The sequence below is a fragment of the Capricornis sumatraensis genome, chromosome 2 (assembly GCF_032405125.1).
Source record: "Capricornis sumatraensis isolate serow.1 chromosome 2, serow.2, whole genome shotgun sequence".
Lineage (NCBI taxonomy): Eukaryota > Metazoa > Chordata > Mammalia > Artiodactyla > Bovidae > Capricornis > Capricornis sumatraensis.
The window spans coordinates 16,898,464-16,925,189 of NC_091070.1; the positions used below are offsets into that span (position 1 = coordinate 16,898,464).

Below are 26,726 nucleotides of genomic sequence, written 5' to 3' on the forward strand. Positions count from 1 at the left end.
CAAAAGCATCTCCTGTAGTTTTCAATTCTCAGCATCTTTATAGTTAGTAAGGTACTAATCTACCTCCAAACATGGACGGTCCTTCATAGGCTGGTCGGTCAGACTTGCGATCATAGGAAGGCCTATCAAACCCTCCTCTTCTGGATGAGGAATGGTCTTTTTTGTCTCGATATGACTGAGTCCTAGAAAGTTTAACAGGAAGTGCTTTGGTAAATAAAAAACCATTATATCCCCGATTTTCTCTATGGGTAGTTACCATTCATAATCAATATTTATATTTTTATTTTGCTTTTCCATTTAGATCTGCCTTGCATACACACATCCACAGAGCTCACAAATAGCAAAAATTAATTGTCTGCCTATTAACTAAGCAATGATTACAACTCTGTTGACAATACTCTTTCCTTTCTCCATCTCCCATTTAACTCTCTGAAATTCAAGCTTGCAAAACTCAAGAATCGAGTCTCCTAAAAATTGGTACTCTTCCTTCTCCAAATTATATACACACATGCATGAGAAAAATACATCATTTACTAAATTTCCCTTAACGACACTGACTTTTGCTGAACTTAAGTGTGTGGTAATTTGCACACGCAGCAAAGACAGTTTTCATGGCATACCTATCATCTCTAGGTCGGCGTTCTCTGTCAAATCGATCCCGGTCATAGTCAATAACACCACGATCCCGGTCTCGATCTCTGTGTGTCTCCCGATCCCTTTTGAAATCTCGATGATCTGCCATGACATTGCTTTGACGATCAAAATAAGGCTCACGATCTCTGTCTCTATCATAACGATCTCGTTGGCCTGCATGCTCTGCAAAAACAATTAAAGTTAAGAACTACATCCCTTTTCTCCTGAAATAAAAGCAGAAAAATACAAATCTAAATTTAGAACTAGTATAAATTGCTGCCCTAAATTCAACTTATGAATCCTTTAGCTATATTAAAGGGAGGCCCAGATAATCTTACCAAAAGGAAAATCATATGATAAATAGGTCCGAAAAGGTTTAAAAATACTTATCTCCCTGGGACCTCTACCTGTTTCAAAAGTTGATCTTTCAGGTAGTGGATCTGGACGCAGAGTTATTCTTTCTCCATAGGGTATCTGTTCAACTTTATTAGTGGATATGTCTGGTAAACAAAAAGAAGGATAAAAACACCGTAAGAGTGAAGCTTAAGGAAGCCAAAGTTGAAGCGAACAATTCCTCTAGAATCCTAAATACAAGTTTGCCATTTTTACCTACCTCGGCCATGGCCATAATCAACAGTCTGCTGCACTGGTGGTGGTTTGGACATGGGTGGCATACCCATAGGCATTGGGCCAGGAGGAGGGATGGAAGGGTGAACAGGTGGGGGTGGTAACACTGGAGCAGATGGAATTGCTGCAGGTTCAGATTTAAATTCCGAATTCAGTCCCTGCTCATCATTGGTATCCCAGAGGCCATAGAAAGAATCCTCATCCCAGCGTTCTTGTTCCACAGCTGAAGTTTGTGGCTTTATCACTGGAGGAGGAGGTGGCGGCGGAGGAGGAGGTGGGGGTGGTGGCGGTATTGGGATAGGTGGCCTGGTCACAGGAACAGATGATCTTGCTGGTGGAGCAGGAGGTCTTACAATTGAACCTGGTGGCTTACCCATAGGAGGTGGTGGTCTGTAGGACCCTGGAGGCTGGAGAACAGGGTAAATGGCTTAATGAGTGAGCATACCATCATATGTTCACGTATCAGTAGAAATCTGGTTCTCACTCCATTGAAGTTATTCAAACTTCAAAACTTTCTGTACTTTAAAATACACCATCAGGGAGACAATATATACAAATCACATATCTGATAAAGGACTTGTATTGAGAATATAAAAATCTTTTAAAAGACAATAAAAAAATATGGCCATAAGATTTGCATACATTTTTCCAAAGAAGATGTATAAATGGCCAATACACCCATGAAAATAACACATATATATGGAATTTAGAAAGATGGCAATGACGACCCTGTATGCAAGACAGGAAAAAAGACACAGTGGTGTATAACGGACTTTTGGACTCAGAGAGAGAGGGAGAGGGTGGGATGATTTGGGAGAATGGCATTCTATCATGTATACTATCATGTAAGAATTGAATCGCCAGTCTATGTCTGACGCAGGATACAGCATGCTTGGGGCTGGTGCATGGGGATGACCCAGAGAGATGTTATGGGGAGGGAGGTGGGAGGGGGTTTCATGTTTGGGAACACATGTAAGAATTAAAGATTTTAAAATTAAATAAAAAAAATTAATTAAAAAAAAAAAGAAAATATGCTTAACATCATTAGTCATTAGAGAAATCCAAATTAAAACCACAATAAAGTAAGATTTCATACCCAATAGAATGGCTATAATTGATAAAACTGGCAATAACAAATGATGGCGAGGATGTAAAGAAACACAAAGACTCTTAGGACTTACAGTTAGAATGTAAAATGGTGCAGCCATTTTGGAAAATGTAGATTAGCTGTTGCCTGGGACCTGGGGTAGGAACGAGGATTCACTGCAGACTAGCACAAGGGATCTTACTGGGGTGATGAAAATGTTATACAACTGGATTATGGTGATGGCTGCACAACTTAGTAAATTTACTAAATATCACTGAATTACACACTTAAAAATGGACAAATTAGATGTATGTAAATTATACCTCAATTAGGTTGGTTTAAAAAAGGGAAGAAAAAAAAAACTGTCCTCAAAACTATTACCTCATCCCTCCCTCTGCAATGAACCACCCTCTTTTTCTTCTTCCAGAAAATTTAGGGTGGTAGTCAATTTGAATTGGCTGACCTCAAACCTACTAAATTTCTGTGAGAGAGGTTCTGGCATTGGTTTAAAACAAACAAAACAAAACCTCCATGTGTAATTCTCACGTTCACCACTTCATTTAAGAATCTCTGCTATAAACTCTCTCTCCACTCTAGTGACCTATCTCCTCCACAAAAATGGTGAACTTCCAGTGAGAGAAACAAATTCTAGCTGGCTCCCTCACTTCTGTCCACTTCATCTGGTTGACAACAGCTGTCTGTAGCAACACACGACATCAGTGACAGGAGATGACAAAACAAAGAAACCAAACGGACATTGAGTATTCTCTCTGACAAGCACCGGATGTCAACTGAAATGTGTATTATGGAAACAATAGAATCTCTGGGCAGACAGGTCCTATCTACTTAATACTGAAACCCAATTGTCAAATTTTTTTTTAATCTTCGCAAGTAATCTCTGACTTGAATACTCTTTATCCATTTATTTCTGCGTTTCTGCCTTGTTTGTTCTATTGACAAACACACTGATGGTTACTTCAGGCCTTGAAAGTGAAAGTGAAAGTGAAGGCACTCAGTCGTGTCCGACTCTTTGCGACCCGTGGACTGTAGCCCACCAAGCTCCTCCGTCCATGGGATTCTCCAGGCAAGAATACTGGAGTGGGTTGCCATTTCGTTCTCCAGGGGATCTTCCCGACCCAGGGATCAAACCCAGTATCTCATATTGCAGGCAGACGCTTTAACCTCTGCACCACCAGGGAGTCAATAATGCACATTACTTACATATTTACTCATACACAGGCTGGGCTTTAAAAACAAACTTTCTGAGTAGCAAAATTACATTTTGGCTAATATGTTAGGAATATTATTTAACAAGAGGCCAATACAGGCTAGAGTTAAAGACAAATGACTACTACCTAAAGATAAATTTTAGATTATGGCACGTTAAACTGTGTTAGAAAATGCCTTTGTGTGACAAAGCTACTGTATCAGGAGCACAGCCGTCCAGACGTGTTGTGCATATCTTAGGGACTCTTTGGACTATAAGTAAAAAGTGTATTCTTTATAGTACCCAGTGATAGCAACACATTTGTGAAAAGCAAAACACCCCTACAGTATTTACATTAGAAAGGATTAATATCTATACCATAAATTCATAAGAAAAACCTGAAGAGTCAAATAGATTAAAAAAATAGGATTTTTTTTTACAAGAAATGTAATTAACAAATACTGGAAAATATTCATGTTCACTAATTATCAAAACTACCAAACATATTGTAACATTTTATTAAACTATTCAATCTACCAAAAATATTAAGTATCTGATGTTTGCAAGGCTACAACATAGCTTTAGAGAGCTGTTGGCTACATTACAGGAATCATTAAAAATGTCCTTGTTCTATAGTCATTAAAAGGATCCACTTTAGGAATTTACAAGTAGTTTTAAGAAGATACCTAAAATAAGAATTTGAAGCATAACGCATGGTGGTTTGTAGAAAAAAAGAATGCAGATGTGAGCTTATATATGGAATGGGCAAATAACAAGGCACCACTGCACAGCACAGTCAATATCCTGAGACAAACCGCAACACATTTTAAAATGCATGCATGTATGTGTATACATATATATACACATACAGACATACATATATATATGAATCACTTTGCTATACAGCAGAAATTAACACAACATTGTAAACCAACTCTACTTCAATAAAAAAATACTGAAACTATAATGAATTTGATACAAACACATTCATTAACATTGCATTAATAAAAGTAAAAGATTAGAAACAAAGGTCTAACAGAAACAGAATACTTTTAATAAACTGTTATGCATCAAAAATATAAAGCATGTAGCAAAACATTAAAATGTTTATGATTTATCAAGTAAATAAAGCAGAAATGTGGATTTATAATCTAGAGCTTCTACTGTTTGCTAAGAAATACAAAGATAAAAGACATAGTTCCTATCCTTATGAAGAACAGGCAAAATAAGATAGAAGGCAAGACAGACAAGAAAACAGACAACAAAATACAGGACAATAAGGGGAAGTGGCAGCCCACTCCAGTGTTCTTGCCTGGAGAATACCAGGGACAGGGGAGCCTGGTGGGCTGCCGTCTATGGGGTCGCACAGTTGAACACGACTGAAGCCACTTAGCAGCAGCAAGGGTTCTGGCAGAGAACTTAATCACGTGACTCTTTAGCATAACTTCACTGCCTGAAGTGGGGCACGATGTTCTATCCCTTTCCTTAGCTAAGGACTAGGAGTCTGAACAGGTAGGGAGACTAGGAAGCTCACATGAGCAGGGCTCGCAGGGAATCCTTGCATTGTCCAGATGAAGAACAGGACTATCTGAACAAAAAGGATTACCAAGAAAATTTTACAATTTTATGAACACAGAGCCATATACACAGTTCTGATGTGCTTGGTGTACTTAAACTGTAAGGGGAAAAGCGTTTCTGTCATGCTTCCGACCATACTCCTAAGATTCTCAAAGGTCCATTACCATTAGTGTTTTTCACTTTTCCAAAATTTTCATTTTTTACAGAGGAAAATTATACTTATTATAAAACAACAACAACAAGAACAACAAATCAAACGACATACAAACATACAAAGTAAGAACCATTTCATTTTTCTGAGTATATTATTTTCCCATACCGGATACAATCCAGGTCTTGAAGGTGTATTCTGTAATCTTGAATCCTGGGGTGGCAGATGGTCAGGCATTTGAGGCTCAGACCCATAGTCTTTCATCTTTTGAAGCTGTTCTTTCTGTTCTCTGTAAACAAATAAAATTGCCATTGTATTTAAGGCATGTGTTCTCTGTTCCTAAGTAACTATAATTAATATCAAAAAATAAAAAAGGAAACTAAAAACCTTGTTTAAACTCTCTAGAGTACTCATAAAACATCTCCAGGGTAATACTTTTTTGTCTTTACGAGCTAATTTATCAGACATCTACAACCTAAGTTATAGTTATAAGTTACTGAAGATCTAGAAGGGATCAATTCTAGAACCTGCCTCTTTAGTCTGTTTTAGTACCTACTTGTCGTGTTTTTCATTCATCCAACCAAAATCTCTTGCTGATTTTTTTTTTGTTCCATAGTCTTTAGATAAGCGGTTGAAAAATGGTGGCACATGGGCCAAATGTATTTGGATATATATGAACACACAAAAAGGCTTTTTACAATTTGGCTTTCATTAACAGTTTTTAAAAATCTGTGCTAGTTGACACTATTTACAAAGCAAAAAAATACACACTTTTCAATAAAAATTCAAACTTGCAATTTGGAAACACTGGGCCTACACTCCCACATGCCAGCAATCAGCTCAGGGGAGTGGTGGCTGCCAGACTTAGATGAAGCGCTTTGCCACAATCCTCACACTCAGAGTTATACTGGCCCACTTTCACTCATTTTAGTTACCTGTCTGGTTCTTGTGGGCATTTTAGTTGAAGGCCCCTCTTGTATACGGTGAGAACAACAGTTAGCCTATACCTTTAAAAACACCACTTCATGTTCCTAAAGAGTAATTATGTACCTCTTCAAGATTCTCTTTAAATGGCTGGTCAAATTCCTTTCACTCTGTCTTACATCCACAATCAACATATAACAACATCTACCACAACCTCTTCAGACCTTTTACAATTTTCTTCCTACCATTCTGCAAAGTGTAATGACCCAAGTGAACACAAAGGGTCAAGTGTAAGAAAAAGATTACTTTCTGCCTCATGTAACTCATATTATGACTTTCCTGACACAATATGGCTGACTTGTATTCAACTGTGACCATTATTACCCATCACTTCAGATATTTTGTTTAATTATGTGGCTTAGAAAGAGCTTTTTAAAAGGAATGATGAAGTAACTTTTATCCAGCATTTCTATACAAAGCAATAATGGATGAAATGGAAATTTCAAAAAGGAAAGAAACCTTGATAGCTGAGTAACATCAATCTGCTTAGTGTTATCCATAAACAAAAAGACTTTAGAGTTGGACAGACTTCAAATTCTAGGTTTACCAATTCTAGTAGCCAAGTGGTACTCTCTTGAGTCTTAGTGAAGCGAGAATACTACTAATCTTTGCAGTCCTTTGAGATAAGGATTTGAAATAGGAGGATTGAGACGATAACATAGTAAATTATCAGCACAGTGCCAGCACACAGTAGGTGTTAAAGGTATCCATAATTTAGAAGGGAAAATAGTAGTAGCTAAGTGTTCCATAACATGCTTTCTACATCTTCATGAGCAATCTGGAAAAGTCAAATCCCTTAAAGCGTATCTTCTGTAGACCACAGAAAACACAGAAATTTGTTGTGTTGCCCGAGGCATCTGATCTTTCATATGTATTTTTCCTCATCATACTTTCCCAGTTATAAAGCTTCAGCTATAATTTTAATTGTCATAATCCACAAATATAGACCAAAATTGAAAAATGAAAGAAACAATATACTGGAATATACAAAAAACTAACCATTAATTTATTTTTGCAAAAATTTGCTAATTCCTAAGAAATTATTCAAAAAGTAATTTCTCATTGTAATCTGTCAGTGACTCCTAAATTCTTCTCTCAAGATATAGTTGGTATAAGGATTACATGAATCAATACATACAAAGCACTTAGTACAGTCCCTGGTATATAGCAAATGTGCAATAAATGTTAACCTTTATTATTACTGCTACTGATGGGAAGTGTTATGTAGGTACCTATATATAGGTGATTATAAATCAAGAAATCTAAATTCTATTCTCCATTTCACAAAGAATAAATCTGATTATATAGAAACAAGTAACAACCTCAAGCAGAGATAGCTGCTTCTGGTTATAATGAAAGATAAAACATTTCCAAAAGAAAGAATCAATGGTTAGACAAATCTGAGGCTGCTTCCAGGTAAACCATTCTTAGCTTCAAAAGAGAAAAATATAAATCCTTCCACCACTTTCCAAAGTTATACCAAAGATCAGTGAATATGAAGTCTATCAGATCTAGTAACAAAGAGGGGGGAATAAAGGATTTTACATATGAGCTCTGTGAAACCCAGAGTACTAGAAAGTTGAAGTCTGAACTTGACATAATCACAGGTATGACATGTCAGCAACATATCTATAAAAGTCAAGAATGGCTATCAAATTTTCATTTTTCAGGACATAAGTTTATAATTAACACAGTTCCTAAATAGCCATCCTACCCTAAAACAGCACTCAATCACTAGAAATTAAAATTATGTGGTAAGAACTTCAAGTAAAATGATTCCATTTAAATATATCACATCATCGTTTTAAAAAGAGAAGTATGCATGTGGCTTGTTCTAGAAGAAATGATCTTAAGTAGGCAACTTACCGAAGCATTTTCAGCTCTTGTGCAGCTTTCAGAATGATTTCATGCTGCCTCTGACTGAGAACCATTACCCCTCCAAGGCCTTGGTCAGAGTCTAAGTTTGCATCCGACCCCATCATTTCAGAAGAATGATGTGAGGGCATATGTTCCGCCATGGGGGAATGTCTATCCACATCAGATGGGTACCATCTGTCTGACAATCGTTCTCTTTCCCAGTCCATTCTGTCAGGAATATAATCTCGCTTTTCCCGCCAGGTATCTCCTCTTTCTGGATACTCTCGGATCCTCAACTCACCCCTATCACGGAAATCTCGGTCATACCCATGGTCTCGGTTTCTTTCTTCTCTCCATCTATCATCCCGGTATCTATCCATAGGAGGGAGAGGCGGGAGGGGTGGTAAAGGTGGAAGAGACGGAATATCTCGTTCACGAAACTGCGACTCTTGTTCATCCAGCGGTCTCCCATAATCTCTGTCCCACTCATTATCCAAATTTCTATCAAACACATCCATGGGTCTTCCGATGCGGTCCACATCCCTGTCCACGTCCCTGTCCATTTCCCTGTTGTAGTCCTCGTCCATCTCCTGATCTCTCTCCCAATCATCCCACCACGGGCCTCGTCTATCTCCATCATGAGATCGAGATGGGGCTGAAAACCTGTCCTCTCTGTTATACGAATCTAGAGTATCATCTTGATAGTCATGTTCACATTCTCGCCAGTATCTCTCTCTATCCCAATCATCAAGTCTTTCTCGTTCCATTGGAGCACTTCTACCATCTAATGGGAACTCTTCGTGCCCTCTCTCTTCTCCATGGTTCCAAGGAGCCCTAGGAGGCTCATCTCGGTGATATGGATACATCTTTTCCCCACCGTCTCCTGGTTCTGGTCTAAATGGACCTCTGTCACGACCAAAGTCTGGTCTTCCCAGTCCCCTCTCCCGACCACCAGGCCCTCGAGGCAGTCCCCTCTCCCTGCTCCCAGCTCTCCGGGGTGGCACTCTCTCTCTACTCCCCGGTCTTCGAGGGGGTCCTCTCTCCTGACTGCCAGCCCTCCGGGGTGGTCCCCTTTCTCGGCTGCCAGCTCTGCCTCTGTCCTGGCTGCCTTGCAGACCACCTGGCACTTTCTCCCGACTGCTTCCTGGCCTCACCAGCCCTCTGTCCCGGCTGCCTTCTCCTCTGCTCATCTTCTCTCGACTGTCTTCTCTTCTACCCATCATTTTATCACGAAAATCTTCTTGCTTGATCAACCCTGGGCCGTGGCTGATTGCCTGGCCTCGATCTCTACTGACTAGTCCTTTATCCCGTGTGTCTTCCATTCTGCTTTGCCCAGGACCTCTGTAAGATGAGCTGCTGCCTTGATTGCCTTCTAATCTACTGTCTCTGTTATCTGGCCGAGGTAGCCCTTTATCTTGGTTATTTTCTGAATGGGGCAGACCAATACCCAAAGGTTTAAAATCATTATCTGCAGTTAGTGATGATGATGTTGCTACTGCTGTTCCTCCCTCCATCCCCCCTGTTTTTGAGGGAAAAGTAGATTGAGAAGGTATAGCTTTATTTGCAAGGGGTACAGGCTGAGTAACAGCTTGGGCTTTGTCCATTTGAGTCTCCATACTTTGAGAATCCTGGTCCCAATCAGAAGGCTCTATGGGCCCTTCCGAGCCTTCGCTTTTAGGTGGCTCTTGCTGAGAGTCGCTTAGATTCTCATTTGACTGAGCCGCCTTGGCATCCTTTACATCTGCAGCAATGGGAAATGTAGCTGATTGCATTTTAAAATTCTTCTGCTGGTTACTACTGGTGTCTGCTAATGGTTCTTTGTTTCCTGGTTCTGCTTGTGACTTAGGTTGCTGCTGATGTTGCTGTCCAAAAGTTGGTTTGGGGCCTTTCCACTGTGGTCCACTCTGTCGAGGGCTGAGGGATGTATTGGGGGTAATATAGAACTGAGATGCTGGCCCCCGGGGAATCATTCCCCATTTGCTTTTAGTGCCCTCTGCTGGGTGACCTTCATATCTGGGTCTTGGCCCATCGGGGCGATTTCCTTCAAAACGAGGCCCTTTAGGTCTCGGTCCTTCACACCTTGACCCTAAATCCTCAAATCTTCGAGGACCATCAAATCTACAAGTAAAACAAAAGATATTACTCAAGACAGTAAAGCAGAAAAAAATTTTTTTCCATGTAAAAATATTTAAGGCAATCTTGCCTTAGAATTTTTTTTACAAAAATGACTGTCAGTCATTAAACAAATCCTGAGATACCAATATCTTAGAACCATTATGTTTAGGTGGCAGAGCTCAGAAGGTCTTAGGACAAATCTCCTGCAGCAAGTCACTGATATACTGAATTGTTAAAAAGCAATGATTAATATTGTGCCTTAATAGACAGAAAAGTCCATTCATTTCAAACAGGGGGGAAAAAAGTCCCATAGCTAATTCTAAGAGTACTTTTAGAGTTAAATTATAACTAAAAACTAAAAATGAAACAATTAGCAATGTTAACATAGGATGAGTATAAATATTGTTGGAGCTAATATTATTATCTTGACTAACTGACAAAAGTTTAAAAAACAGCAGCCAGCTGTGTCTTAAGAGCATGCCCCAACATTTAAAAATCTGGACCAAGATATTCTGCTATGGACCCACTTGTACATTGGATAAATATTTAGCATATATCCTCTGTTAAGTACTATGCTAAATCCAAGAGATACAAGAATAAAATGTGTTCTTTGCCCTCAAAGGGCTTACAACAGAAGACAAAGAATCTAAGTGTAAATAACTGCCACAAGATGCAATGACTAACATCTACCTGCATATAATAAGGACAACAGAGGAGAGAATGGTCAATTCTATGAGAGTGAAGGTGGTGCTGTCCAATAAAGGCTTTCTATAACAGAAGATGCTTTAGTTAACCCTTGAGAAACAAATTCTCAGAGACCAGGTTAACAGAGAATACTGGAGATGATGCAAGTGGGTGGCAAGGACATCTCAGGCTAAGGAAGTGTTATGAGGAAAAGGAGAGAAACCCATACCAGTTTGGAAGTGCAGTTTGGCATGGCTGAAGCAAAGAGGAGACAAAGTCTAGGACGGCCGGGAAAGAAGGAGTGGAACAGCAGCACAACGAGAGGCAAGGTAAAGGGGCAGGCAAGGGCCAACTCCCAGAAGACCCTGTATACCTCGGCGCCACGGACTACTGGCACTCCTCCAGTACGCATTTCCATTTTCCTACTGTAATTGAACCTCTCCATTTTCAGCAAGACATAAGGACAGCCAGACTAAAGACTCTCTCTCCCAAACTCTCTTGCAGAGAGAACTTGCAGCCATGTCTGGCCAATGAGCTGAGAGTGAAAATGATTTACGCATCCCTCTGGGTGGTAAACTTAAAGGGAAGAACACATTCTTCTCTTCATATTCTCTTTTTCGTGCTGGCTCTGATACGGTGGTGAACATATCAGGTGAACATATCAGGTGATACATCCTGAACCATGTAGATATGGACCACATAACAAGAGATGGTAAAGTAACAAATGAGAAGGAATCTGGATTCTTGACACTGCAGAGTCACCACGTAAGTCCTAAAAGAGAACAAACCTCCAACTTGTTAAAGCCGTGTGACTTTGGATCTCTGTTATAACAGATGAATCAATTCAGCTGGGTAAGGAGTTAGAGGGCTTCCCAGGTGGCGTGGGTGCTAAAGAACCTGCCTGCCAATGCAGGAGACACAAGAGCTGCACGGGAAGATCCCCTGGAGGAGGGCATGGCAATCCACTCCAGTATTCTTGCCAAGGGAGAATTCCTGTGGACTGTATAGTGTCCATGGGGTCGCAGAGTCAGACATGACTGAAGTGACTGAGGTTGCACTAAGAGTTAGAAATTACCTTAAGCACTCAGAAACACTAAGTTTTTGAAAGATTATTTTTAAAAGATTGCTCTAGCAGAAAAGTAGCAGATGGATAAGTGGGAAAAGTTGACAGTACACTGTCTCTACAGTCTAAGTAAGTGAAGGTGAAGTCTGGTCTAAGACGGTGACTGATATGAGGATGAAAAGGAGGAGATAAAAGTGAGGGATGCGAAGGAAGGTAAAGCTGATAAATTTTCTAACAGGTGCGATTTAAAATACTGGAAAAGGAAGAACTAGGATGGTTCCAAGGTTTCTGACTGAGGTGACAGTGATGCCTTTCATGCCTCTAAAGAGAAATAGAAGGGTTTTTCTTTCATTAGTTAGGGAAATAAATGAGAGTAATAAATTCAGTTTCAGCAAAATATTTACTTCCTATCCCTGTGATGTTAGGCTTTGCTGATCTGGAAGTCTCAGTTTCAAAGGGAGGAATGGAGGAATGCTTCTATCGGGAGACACAACAAGGACTCTATTAAAACTTCAGTTCAGACTGCCATCTGGCCACTTCAGGTTCTGAATCGACAGGCAAAGAAGGGAGTTATTACTGTACTGACTGGGATGAGTAACACTGTCTTTCAAGGGAAAACTGGGTACTTTTTATACAATGAGGGTGAGGGTATGTCTGGAATGGAGGAGATCCTCCAGGACACTCCTTACTACCTTCCATGTCCTATGACTAAAGTCAAGACAAAACTACAATTACTCAATCCAGGCAGCGCTGAGAATACCTTAGACCTTTCAAGAATGAAAGTTTGGGCAAGGAACCTGGACAAGCTGAGGTACCCACTGAGAGCAAAGAGAATATGGATTAAGTAGAGAAGGAAGGTAGTTATCAACACCAACTGAAATTACATGACCAGCTGCAGAAATAATGGGTGTGACAGTGTAGTTCTTCCTTCACATTTGCTATGAAATGTTTAAATATATACATATTAGCCAGATATTTCTGACTGATTCTTCTTCCTTATCATCTAACATAAGATGTATTAGTACCAGCTAGCTTTATATCTCAGAATTTCAGTCACAAACTATCAAAGAGGAGATGTGAGCCAGCTAGGGAGAATGAAGTTGATTCCCCCCAAAACAAAAAAAAACAGAGACTTTCTTTTCTGGGAGACTGGTTAGAAAGCTTTTGGTTGTCCAGGGATAAATATTTCATGTTAGATACAAAATCCCCCCCACCCCCTGACCCACCCTAACCAGAAACACAAAAGCAAGAGAACTCTGGGAAACGTACTTCAGCCCAGTCAAGCTGACACAGAATCATCACAAGGAATTGAAAAATGCATAAACTCACTATAAACAGAGAGAAGGGGCCGCCCGCAGATGAGGATTGTTTTTAAACTCTGGACGACAAAGAACAAACATGAGTGGTAACACATGGAGCAAGAAGCAGCTGCAGTTTAGACTAGAATACAATCAAAATGGGTCTGGCTTGCCCACAGAAACCCAGGGAGGGTCAGGATTCTCAGATGCCAGGGATGCTGGGGAAAAGACTAGGTAAGACCTGGGGCTAAAATGATGTAAATTAAAATCCATATTCTAAATCATCGATCAGCCACTCCCTGGGCTTGAACTGTCTCATTTAGAGACATTTAGAGACATTTAGGCCTGAATTTGAGGGTCCCCTAGCATTAGCAGACAATCCTCTGGCCTCCTACAGCAAAGTCTGACAATTGATGAGCCCCTCTCCACATGCATAAACAGCACCCCATCAGTTTCACTGTCTTCCTCTCTTAAGTATAAATGGACAACTAAAGATCACAATATATTTGAGGAATGCCTCCAAAACGAAAGGAAGAGAATATGGATCTGGAAGAAAGAGCAATAATGCAAAAAAGCAGAAGAGAACTTAAAAAAAAAACTTTCAAGTTAGTATTCTCAGAGAGAATTCTTAAGATATAGTATCAGTAAATCAAGAACAATTTGGTATATATAAAAAAGGATTAGAACCAGAAGAACTATAGAAATTATTTAATTCTCAAAATAAAAAAGGCAATAAAAGGACCAGAAGTATCTCAGAAAGTTTAACAAAATGAGAGAGAACAGAAATATAGCAGGTTCAAAATCCTACAAATCAGGGGTTCCAGAAAAAGAAAAACAGAAAACAAGAGAAAAAGAAATAAATGAAATAGGACAAAGAAATTTCCCAGAGTTAGACTCTAATTTCCAGACGCAAAGGGCCCAGTTCACTAAGTATCCAGTACAGCTAATAATACTGAACAAATACAAACCACTATAAATTATTAAAATAATGAAGATTAAATAAAAATTTTCTAGTAGTAGGGAGAAACCATCTAAAAAGGAAATGAATCAGAACAGCACAACAGTTATACTAGGTAACAGAAGAAAAAGAGAATGCTTGCTGACCCTAAACACTGATCCTAAATTATGTTCAACTTCAATGGACATGAGTTTAAATAAACTCCAGGAGTTGGTGATGCCAGGGCGGCCTGGCGTGCTGCAGTCCATGGGGTCACAAAGAGTCGGACACAACTGAGTGACTGAAGTCACTGGAGTGAACTGGAAACTATTATATAGTATGGCACTGGTACAAAGACAAACATACATATCAATGGAACAGAAGAGAGGGCCCAAAAACAAACCCAGGCGCATGCAGTCACCTAATTCATGACAAAGGAGCCGAGAACATACAATGGAGATAGGATAGTCTCTTAAATAAACGTTACTGAGAACAGACAGCCACATGCAAAAGAATGAAACTGGACTACTACTGTATGTCATACACAAAAATTAACTCAAAATGGATGAAAGACAAGTGTAAGACCTGAAATCATGAAACTTCTAGGAGAAACATAAGCCAGTAGGCTCCTTGACATAGGTCTTGGCAATGATTTTTCGATTCTAAACATCAAAAGCAAAGAAACGAAAGCAGGCCTACATCAAAAAGTAGGACTGCATCGAACTAAAAAGCTTCTGCTCAGTGAAGCAAGCTATCACTAAAATGAAAAGGCAGCCAACTGAATGGTAAAAAATATTTGCAAATCACGTATCTGATGGGCTTCCCTGGTGGCTCAACTTGCAAAGTGGGAGATTTGGGTTTGATCCCCTGGTCGGGAAGATCCCCTAGAGAAGGAAATGGCAACCCACTCCAGTATTCTTGCCTGGGAAATTCCATGGATGGAGGAGCCTGACAGACTACAGTTCATGGAATCAAGAAGAGTCAGACACGACTGAGCGAGCTCATGTATCTGATAAGGCGCTAATTCCAAAATATAGAGAGAACTCATACAACTCAATAGCAAAATACGAAACAACCTGATTTTAAAATGAGCAGAAGATCTAAACAGACATTTTTCCAAAGAAGACATACAGATGGCCAAGAGGTACATGAAAAGATGCCCCACACCAATAATGGAAATGCAAACCAAAACCACAATGAGATGCTACTTCACACTTGTTAGAAAGGCTATTGTCAAAAAGACTAGAAATAACAAGTGTTGGTAAGGATACAGAGAAAAGGGAACCCTTGTGCACTGTTGGTGGGAATGTAAATTGGTGCAGCTACTATGGAAAACAGTATAGAGGCTCTTCGAAAAACTAAAAATAGAATTATCATATGACCCAGCAATTCCATCTCTGGGTATTTACTGGAGAAGAAAACGAAAAAACTAACTCAAAAAGATACATGCCCCCCAGACCCCCACCATGTTCACTGCAGCATTACTTACGATAGCCGAGATACGGGAACAACTTATGTGTCCACTGATGAATGAATGGACAAAGAAGATGTAGCATACACATTGGATGGAATGTTACAAGAATGAAATCTTGCCATTTCTGACAATATAAATGGACCACCAGGGAATTATGCTAACTAAGTTAAATAAGTCAGAGAAAAGCATACCATATGACCTCTCTTAGATGTGGAATCTTAGAAAAAAATTTAATTAATTAAAAAACCAAGCTCTTAGATACAGAGAACACATTGATAGTTGCCAGAGGTGGGGTGTGGGAGGTGGGAGAAATGGGTAAACTTTTTATTTTCTTTTGTTTTTTAGTTTAAATAAATTATAATAAAATATATTCAACCTCAAATTATATATTCAAATTATTAATCAAGTGTGAGGTTAGATTAAAACATTTTCAGGCATACAAGAGTTCAGGGAACTTACTTCCAACCCACAATTTTTTAGTTAATTGAACAAGCACTCCAGGAAAAGGAGGCATTACATATGTTGGGCTTTAGATCAGTTTTCCTGGTCCAGGTTGATTTGTGGGTCATTATAAGCCTTTAATGGAGAAGGCAATGGCATCCCATTCCAGTACTCTTGCCTGGAGAATCCCATGGATGGAGGAGCCTGGTAGGCTGCAGTCCATGAGGTCACTAAGAGTCGGACACAACCGAGCGACTTCACTTTGACTTTTCATTTTCGTGCATTGGAGAAGAAATGGCAACCCACTCCAGTATTCTTGCCTGGAGAATCCTAGGGACAGGGAGCCTGGACAGCTGCCGTCTATGGGGTCGCACAGAGTCAGACACGACTGAAGTGACTTAGCAGCAGCAACACCACAAACAGAAAGCCATGAGACTCAACAAACTGTGAATCCAATCTAGAATAATAGTCAAAGGAAATGACGGAATAATACCCATATGACAGATCTTCAGAGCACCCAACCAACCCAGGTAAAAGCAAGAGGATGCATGAATTTGGGAGAGAGATCTCAAGAGAAAAAGATGTTGCTTTGGGGACTGGAGTTAAGAGGATTACGTTAAAGATGTTGCAAAAAGAACAGCAACTGGAAATTCTAAAAAAAAAAGTTATTACACTAAAGGAAATGTAATCACAGTATACTGCTTACCTCTATGAACAATATTACTTATTGACTTATTTTAAAATAATGATGTAAATATCATTGGGCAGATGGGGTTACAGAACAGTAAAAGAACTAAATTTTACCTATCAGAACAGGAAGTAAATAAGTAGTATCTAAAATGTATAAATGACAAAAGGAACAGCACCTTCTTTAGTACTATGAGGTAATTACCAAAAGAAACAGCTGAAGAATTAGAAGCTGTCCTTAGGAAACACATTGAGGGTGGTTTGGAGCAGTAGGCAGTTATTTCTCTTGATTTAAAAAAAAAAATCATATGTATGTATCATTTTGATTAACAATGTATTTAACAGACACACAGAGTGTTAGCTTTAACCAGGAAAAGGGCTTCTTCTGAGACCACAAGAACTATGAGGATGGCAACTTTAGTGGTAAGGCAGAGAAGTTTCATTGAGCCTGAAAGCCTTGATTCTCTGGGGCAGGGAGCAAAATTAAGGATATGAAGAGAAATAATGTTTGCTGAGACAGAGAAGGCAGCCTTAGCACAGAATGTCTATGGAAAATAATGAAGGCTTGACACAGCTATTGCTGGACAAAGGGGAAAGGAGCTGACCAACTGCTTGTCAGAGGTGCACCACAGAAGTCCAGGTTAGGACGCCACATTTCCACTTTGATCCCTGGTTGGGCAACTAATATCCCAGCCAAAACAACAGTATGTCTCAATGCTAAGGATAGAGACCATATATTTATGAAGGAAAAAAGTATGCTATTTCAGGCTCTGTGATGATTTGGTTCCTTTTCTTGAAGTTACACTCATTAATTTATTAAAGTGCCTAGAATAACACATTAGGCCATTAAAGATATGTAAAATCATCTGTTCTGTATTCAATTCAGGAATTATTAGGTCCTATCAGTGGTAAGAGAAGACTATGCACAATACACAAATCAGTATAGGAACATTCTTTAATATGTTAGGTAGTATTATACTCAACTTCAGAATGAATAAACTACTTTCTAACTAAACTGTGAATGCCTTGAGAATTTTACCCGTAACTGAGATATTTGGCATATGCAACATTTATTGAACACCTACTAATTGTCAAGTATTGTGTTAGTGCTGTAAATAAACTGATACCTAACCACAAGGAGTTCAGAGTCCATAAGAAGAATGAGACAAGTAAATCAGCAATCAGAACAGAATTTGATACATGTGGGGCATGTTGGTCTTGCTCACTGAAGTATTCCCAATGTCTGACTCACTGAAGGTTCTCAACACATTAACTGTAGAAGTCCCATCCCCAGGGCAGGAAAAATATGAATCGATAAAGCAAAAAATAACAGAAAAGGGATTACAAACAGAGAGCAGAGGACGTGCAAAGGCCAGAGGAAAGGGTAAAGGAAGCAGGAAGCACTAAAAGGTGTGAAAATAAAGAAATGAACAAGGCAGAAAAGCTGTCAAAAGTAATGAAAGCACTTCTGTAAACCTCACGCCTGCATATATAATAGTGCCCATGAAAGGGGAGGGTGTTTTGCTTTCACATGAAATTGCTGACCAGCAGCCAAGCATCATCACTTTATTTTTATTTTGTTGGTCAGAAATATGTTAAACCAACTGAAATATACTTTCAACACTACATACAAATGGCAACCACTAATAGTTATCAATACTGCACTTGAAATTTTTCAAAGTTCAAGGATGTTACAAAATGTCAAACTATCAAAACCCTTTTGATTTATAAAAGTAAAGAACTTTTCGGCCCTTGGAAAAAATATATTAAAAGTTACTCATATTAAACATATGTACAAAAATAAGCCATCTTCACATCAACACAATGAAATACTATGACCTTTTTAACATATTAAAACATACTGGAAATAAAGTACAAACATAGTATACATTTGCTCAATACAATCACACAAAACACATGCAATGTACACTGGCTAGATGAAATGAAAAATAGACAAATATCTAGTGTTTAAATATTTTGAAAATTTTTGCTTGTATACTTAGGTATTTCAGAAACTTCTTAAAGATATATTTAATCCTGTTTTTTTCCCTCTTAGCTTCATTTGTAAGTATCTCTCTATGTCATTAAATATTTACTGTAAACATTAAAGAAAATCCTGAAACTAGGCATGAGACCATTAGAACTAGGAACAAAAATTTCAAAATGCAATACAAAAAATAGAATAGAAATTGGGTAAACTTAAGAGGGATATAGAAATATAAATACCCTTAAACAAGATAATAATGTCTGATTATCACAATATTTATATAAACACACTCACATCAGCAGATCACGGTAATCACAAGATGCTAAATTCTGGAATTGAATGCCTGCCCTTTTGATTTTCATGTCAAATACCATTTTCTAATATGTATAACTAAGATCTTAAAATCAAAATTCCAAAGAGAAGTAATCATTGTAAACAGAAACAGCCATGACAAATGGAAGAATTAAGAAAAAGTACAGTGTTAATAGCCCCTTGCTAACAGCTACAGAATGGAAGAGGTCATAATTCCAATCCTAAACTGACCAAAAGTGGATAGAACTGATCAGAAACCTTGATATTATAAAAATGTCAGTTCTTCCTCAATATCATCAATAGAATCTATACAATGTTCATCAAAATTCCACCAGTTTTTTTTTTTTTTTTTTTAACTAACAAGCTGCTTATATTATAGGGGAAATAGAAAGGACCAAGAATAGTTGAGATAATCTAGGTCAGGGGTCAGCAAGCTATGGCCCATGGATCAAACCCAGTTAACAGTAATTTAAAAAATATTTTTATAGGCTAAAGAAAGGAACAAAGAAAAATGTTTGAAAGAGACTAAACATGGCCCACAAAACCTAAAAACATTTACCATCCGGCCCTTTACAGAAACAGTTTGGTCACCCCTGATCTAGAAACACAAAATTGGAGGACTTACGCTAAGAGATGTCAGGATTCATTATGAAGCTATAGAAATTAAAACTATATGACACTGGTGGAAGGAGAAACAAACCAAAGAAAGGGAGTCCACAGACAAATCCACACATGTATTCACTTATGATGAAGGAGACACTGCAAAGTAGTAAGAAAAGGATGCTTTTTTTCAATAGATGGTACTGGGGTCAACTTGATAGCCACATGGAAAACAATGAACTTTATACCCTGCCTCATACCATACGTTAACCAAAAAAACCAAAAAACAAAACACCAATTCTATATGGATTGTTGATTTTAAAATAAAAGGCAAAACAATAAAAGACAAAATACAATAACATATTTATGACCTTGGAGTAAACAAAGATTTCTTAAACAGGACATGAAAAAGCACAAATCATAAAGAAAAGATCAGTAAATTAGACTATTAAATTAAAAAACCAAGAGTATATATTAATCAAAAGATATCATTAACTCTTAGGGTTCATTTCGGCTCACTGGGTCCAATTTTAGTTTTTAAATTTTTTTTAAACAGTTCTGTTTTTAAGGATTGATAAAGTTCATGACTTTATCTCTTAAAGTTCATGACTTTATCTCTTACAGGCCTTCCTAAGAACAAACAGAAAATTCACCTTTTGAAAAATAGAATTATCTTGCAATTACCATATAGGTTCATTGAATTCTTTCATAAATCTAAGATATATTATGGGGTCTTCAGTGACTTTTTTTCTATATAAAGAAATATTTTGTGGTTTTCTTATCCTAGAATTCATTATTACTCATCATGACTTATCAATTACCCCCAACTATGCTAAAGGTTAAAATATGAAGACAACAGAAGAATGACCGAATTGTGAAATAAGCTGTCACCCCTCCTGGATCGCCCAAAATATTGCAGTTTGCTTTTAGGCTTCATTGAGCACAACTGAAAATTGAGAAATTTTCATATCCTGACAAAGTGTCAGAGAAAGTTGTGTCAAAATTATTAGATGTATTAACAATGAATGCAGAGACAGCTATACTCTAGGTTCTAATAAAAATGTGAAATTAATCATACAAGCGAATCTCCTGGATGTCAATATTCTAGATAAATATTCTCAAACTCAAGAGAGGATGTGAACAATATGTTTCTAAGGACAGAAAGGAAATATGGCATTGTCATCCAGCTATTAAACAGAAAGACTTCCTCATGTATCTTTGGCAAGAACCTAGACCATTTTGCTTTGCTCAAAGAATACATGACAGAATTATTTCATCTTCTATAATGTGTCTGTGCCAAAATTTACTTGATGCAAGGATTTTTATTCTTTTCAAGTTTGATTAAAATTTCTAGTAAGTTGTTTTCCTTATCCCTTTATTTGTACTTCTGTAAGTTATTTATAAAGTTACCTTTAAATTAAAAAAAAATTAAAAGGTTCCACTGGACCATCTATGGAATAGTGAAGGCTACTACTCTTCTAGTATCCTGAAGGATAAGAATGCAAAAAGTGCTGCTGAGTGAGAAATAGTCAAGACAATTTAGACATAGGATATACAAAGAACTGATATCTAGTCTATATAAAGAACTTCTACAAACCAGTATAAAAAAAACATAACCCAACAGAAAAATAGGGAAAAGACTTGAACCAGCATTTCACAAAAGAGGAAATCCAACTGAATGATAATCAAATAGAATAGAAGTCAATTTCATTCATCATCAATTCAGTTCAGTTCAGTCACTCAGTCGTGTCCGACTCTTTGCGACCCCATGAATTGCAGCACGCCAGGGAAATATAAATTAAATCCATATTACAGTATCACTAGACACCCACCAAGACTGCTAAAATTTTAAAGTTCAATAATACCCAGTGTTGATGAGGGTATAAAAAAATTGCAGTACAGAAACACTGATGATCAGAGTATAAATTGACACAACCACTTTTGAAAACTGACCATATTTATCAAAGTACAATATCATTCATATTCCTATGACAAAGCAATTCTAATCCTTGGTGTATACATCTAAACAAAATTAAGTACAAACACATATGCACACATACACACGTGCATATCTAAAGGGACATATATAGCACCAAAGAAACAATGCAGTGTTATGCCAAAAAACTTAAATGACCATCAAATTAGAATGGATAAACAGATTGTGGTATACTCACACAATAAAATACTGTACAGGAATGAGAATGAACGACACTAATGAATCTCACAATAATATGATGTCAAGTAAAAGATGCGAGACTTAAAAGAGTACATATAGCATGAGTCCATATACCAAAATACAAAGTTCAGAAATAGGCAAAAATAACCTATCACGTAAAAGTTGGTATAATGGTTACCTTGGGATAAGGAAACATGGGAAGAGGCACGAGCATGACTTCTCAGTTCAGTTCAGATGCTCAGTCGTGTCCAACTCTTTGCAACCCCATGGACGCAGCATGCCAGGCTTCCCTGTCCCTCAACAACTTCTGGGAGTTTACTCAAACTCATGTCCACTGAGTCAGTGATGCCATCCAACCATCTCATCCTCTGTCGTCCCCTTCTCCTCCTGCCCTCAATCTTTCCCTGCATCAGGGTCTTTTCAAATGAGTCACTTCACATCAGGTGGTCAAACTACTGGAGTTTCAGCTTCAGCATCAGTCCTTCCAATGAATATTCAGGATTGATTTCCTTTAGGATGGACTGGTATGACCTCCTTGTAGCCCAAGGGACTCTCAAGAGTCTTCTCCAACACCACAGTTCAAAAGCATCAATTCTTCGGTGCCCAGCTTTCATTACAGCCCAACTCTAACATCCATACATGACTACTGTAAAAACCATAGCCTTGACTAGACGGACCTTTGTTGGCAAAGTAGTGTCTCTGCTTTTTAATATGCTATCTAGATTGGTCATAACTTTTCTTCCAAGGAGTAAGTGTCTTTTAATTTCATGGCTGCAATCACCATCTGCACAGAGCTCCAAAAAATCAAGTCTGTCACTGTTTCCACTGTTTCCCCATCTACTTGCCATGAAGTGATGGGACCGGATGCCATGATCTTAGTTTTCTGAATGTTGAGCTTTAAGCCAACTTTTTCACTCTCCTCTTTCATTTTCATCAAGAAGCTCTTTAGTTCTTCTTCACTTTCTGCCATAAGGGTGGTGTCATCTGCATATCTGAGGTTATTGATATTTCTCCCGGCAATCTTGATTCCAGCTTGCGCTTTATCCAGCCCAGCGTTTCTCATGATGTACTCTGCATATACGTTAAATAAGTAGGGTGACAATATACAGCCTTGACGTACTCCTTTTCCTATTTGGAACCAGTCTGTTGTTCCATATCCAGTTCTAACTATTGCTCCCTGACCTGCATATAGGTTTCTCAAGAGGCAGGTCAGGTGGCCTGGTATTCCTATCTCTTGAAGAATTTTCCACAGCTTGTGGTGATCCACACAGACAAGGGCTTTGGCATAGTCAATAAAGCAGAAATAGATGTTTTTCTGGAACTCTCTTGCTTTTTTAATAATCCAACGAATGTTGGCAATTTGATCTGTGGTTCCTCTACCTTTTCTAAAACCAGCTTGAACATCTGGAAGTTCACGGTTCATATACTGTTGAAGCCTGGCTTGGAGAATTTTCAGCTTTATTAGCATGCAAGATGACTGCAATTATGCAGTAGTTTGAGCATTCTTTGGCATTGCCTTTCTTTGGGATTGGAATGAAAACTGACCTTTTCCAGTCCTGTGGCCACCGCTGAGTTTTCCAAATTTGCTGGCATGTTGAGTGCAGCACTTCCACAGCATCACCTTATAGGATTTGAAATAGCTCAACTGGAATTCCATCACCTCCACTAGCTTTGTTCATAGTGATGCTTCCTAAGACCCACTTGACTTTGCATTCCAGGATGTCTGGCTCTAAGTGAATGATCACACCATTGTGATTATCTGGGTTGTGAAGATCTATTTTTGTATAGTTCTGTGTATTCTTGCCACCTCTTCTTAATATCTTCTGCTTTTGTTAGGTCCATACAATTTCTGTCTTCTACTGAGCCCATCTTTGCATGAAAAGTTCCCTTAGTACCCCTAATTTTCTTGAAGAGATCTCTAGTCTTTCCCATTCTATTGTTTTCCTCTATTTCTCTGCATTGATCACTGAGGAAGGCTTTCTTATCTCTCCTTGCTATTCTTTAGAACTTACATTCAAAGGGGGTATAGCTTTCCTTTTCTCCTTTGCTTTTTGCTTCTCTTCTGATTTCGGTATTGACCATCTGGTAATGTGCAGGTGTAGTCTTCTCTTGTGTTGTTAGAAGAAGTGTTTTCTATGACCAGTGCATTCTCTTGGCAAAATTCTATTAGCCTTTGCCCTGCTTCATTCTGTACTCCAAGGCCAAATTTGCCTGTTACTCCAGGTGTTTCTTGACTTCCTACTTTCGCATTCCAGTCCCCTATAATGAAAAGGACGTCTTTTTTGGGTGTTAGTTCTAGAAGGTCTTGTAGGTCTTCATAGAACTGTTCCACTTCAGCTTCTTCAGTACTACTAGTTGGGGCAGAGACTTGGATTACTGTGATGATGCATGATTTGCCTTGGAAATGAAGAGATCATTCTGTCGTTTTTGAGACTACATCAGACACTACTAATTTCTATTTCTTGATTTGAGTAGTGATAACATGGGCCTAGCTATTCATGAAAATTTACTAAGGTATACACTTATGATTGTGTACATCTCTGTATGTTACTCTTCAATAAAAAAGCTTTATTATTGAAACTTAAAGACTCTTAGAAACCAACATCCACTAACATGGCAGTTTACTGGAGCAGGGGTAGTCTTCTACAAGACTTGGTGAATTCAATGATACATACACATATATACAGTTTCAAAACGTTGCCTCAGATGCTCAACAATGTGGTATGCTATTTACATATAATGCAGTTATGTTACTTGACTTCTTGTAAACCTTCAGTTTTTAGAAAGCAGTCTAAATCCAGATTTTTCAGAAAACTGTGAGCAGGATTAAGGTAAAAAATGTGAGCAGCATCTAATTTAGGGACAAAAAAATGCCATTCGTATCAAAGCTGCAGGTGGAAAAGAGCTGGGAAAGGGTATCTCATACCTAAAAGCAATGTAACCTCCAATCACCAAGATTTCAGCAGACTGGAATCCAGGCCCAAATCTAACTAGATAAAATGTAAAGTTTTAGAAAAAGAAAAAAAAAAAAGACAAAAAACTGTACAAGTTCAGGGTGAAAGAGAAAGGGTTTAATAACAGTAAGATGAAAAAGACCTAGGAGGCCAAACTGATGTTATGCTCAACACAAGTCAACCATGAGAGTACTGAAGCCCCGCCCCCCAACATAAAAAGCAGTATGTCCAGCTATATGTTACATTCTTTATGCCAAAGTTAGTAACAGGCCTATGGTCTGCTCCATCTAAGTGTTCATTCTGAAGCAGATTGACAAACCAAAAGCTCTTCAAAGGACCATAAACAATAAAGCAGGAGAAAGCTAGGCACCACGAGCATTATAGCAGGAGAAGGCTAGAACAATGTTAGTGTGAAAAGAATAGAACTTCAGCTTACGTGATGGCAGAGCAGAATAGTTAAGGCCAGTAGACGGAAACAAGAGGATGGTCTCTAAACAATGGTAGTGTGTACACAATGAAGAAGAACAGGATAATTCATTATGTACTGTGCCACACGAGCAGATCTAGAATCAACGTGTAGAAGTCAAGGTACCATATTGATGCTCAATGTAAGAAACAAAATTTCCAGAAAACTATAGGCCAGTGCTGCTTGCTGCAGTGGCAATGCTGAAGCAGAGTCCACCAACTGCTTGTCACAGGAAGAGCAAAGGACGTAAGAGTGGATCAGAAAGCCTTGGGTTCAAACCCCACCTCGACCATTCATTTGCTATGACATCCAGGGCAGTGTATCTGTAACCTCTTCCAATCTCAGCGCCCTTTACCCATTTACTTCATAAGATGACGGAGAAGAACAAATTAGGTAACATGTGCAAGACCCAGGATGACAAACTAAAACGCAGCACCAAGGTGAGTTGCTGAAGAGGAAAAACTGCACGGGATAATTGCTAAGATCCTCCTAACGCTGAAACTATTAACTGTACCTTAAGGCAAGAAAAAACTTAAAATAGGTCCTAAATTTACAAAATCAAGATTTTGGTAGGCAGAAGAGAGAAAACATTATGCCAGAAAGAAAGGGAGCAGGAAACCTATGTTGTATAGGAACAACATAGGTTACAAGAATGTCATACAGCAAGTCAGTTACCAGATCTAAAAGGTAATGCTCTCAATCCAGGAGTTAAGCAGGAATTCAAATCAAGATGAAACACATGCCAAATAAACCAAGACTACAAATGCACTTCTCATCACTGACAGGATGAACATCACTGAATCACAGCATTAAACACAGTGCTTAACTAGCACTCTTGTTCTTGGGACCCTCTGGTCTCAGCCCCCACTGTTGGATGCAGGTTCACCTCTCCCACTTCATGATCCTGAGCAAGATACCAAATCCTCTCCAGCCCTAGTTTATAAAGGGTAAATGTAGGCATAAACCTGTCAAGTTCACAGGCTATCAAGAAGACTCCATGGGATAATATATGTAACGCTTCTGAGAAGACTTCTGGTACTCAGAGGAATTCATGTCAATTGCCTCTAATTAGCTTTCATTTCTGGATGGAGTTTTGTTTTCTGAATATAACCTTGGGGAATAAATAAAAGACATATTTTGTTTTCAAATATTTAATTTAGCTAATGCAGATCCATCGACACTGAGATGGGAAAACTAATCAATACTGATAAGTGAAAGATCAAGTTACAAAATAATATTACTTAGTATGATTCAATTTTTTATAACATATGTTTTAAAAATTATCTCCAGATGGTAGAATTAGGTGACATTTACTTTTTTCAGTACTTTCCTATTCTGTCTAAATTTTGTGTAAAGAGTATATATTTCCAGTACAATTTCCAACTGGAAAAAATTCTGATTGAAAATG

General features: G+C 38.4%; 1 protein-coding gene across 1 annotated transcript in view; it reads right to left on the reverse strand.

Moving 5' to 3' along the window:
* The window catches only part of YLPM1 (YLP motif containing 1), a 62,679-nt gene that overhangs the window by 21,121 nt on the left and 14,832 nt on the right, over positions 1–26,726 (reverse strand). Inside the window, exons 5-10 of the mRNA XM_068963872.1 lie at positions 8,134–10,242; positions 5,452–5,572; positions 1,247–1,667; positions 1,041–1,133; positions 621–816; positions 64–182 (exon numbers count right to left, since the gene is read on the reverse strand). Coding sequence (XP_068819973.1) covers positions 64–182; positions 621–816; positions 1,041–1,133; positions 1,247–1,667; positions 5,452–5,572; positions 8,134–10,242 — 3,059 coding nt within the window. The remainder of the gene's footprint in view (positions 1–63; positions 183–620; positions 817–1,040; positions 1,134–1,246; positions 1,668–5,451; positions 5,573–8,133; positions 10,243–26,726) is intronic.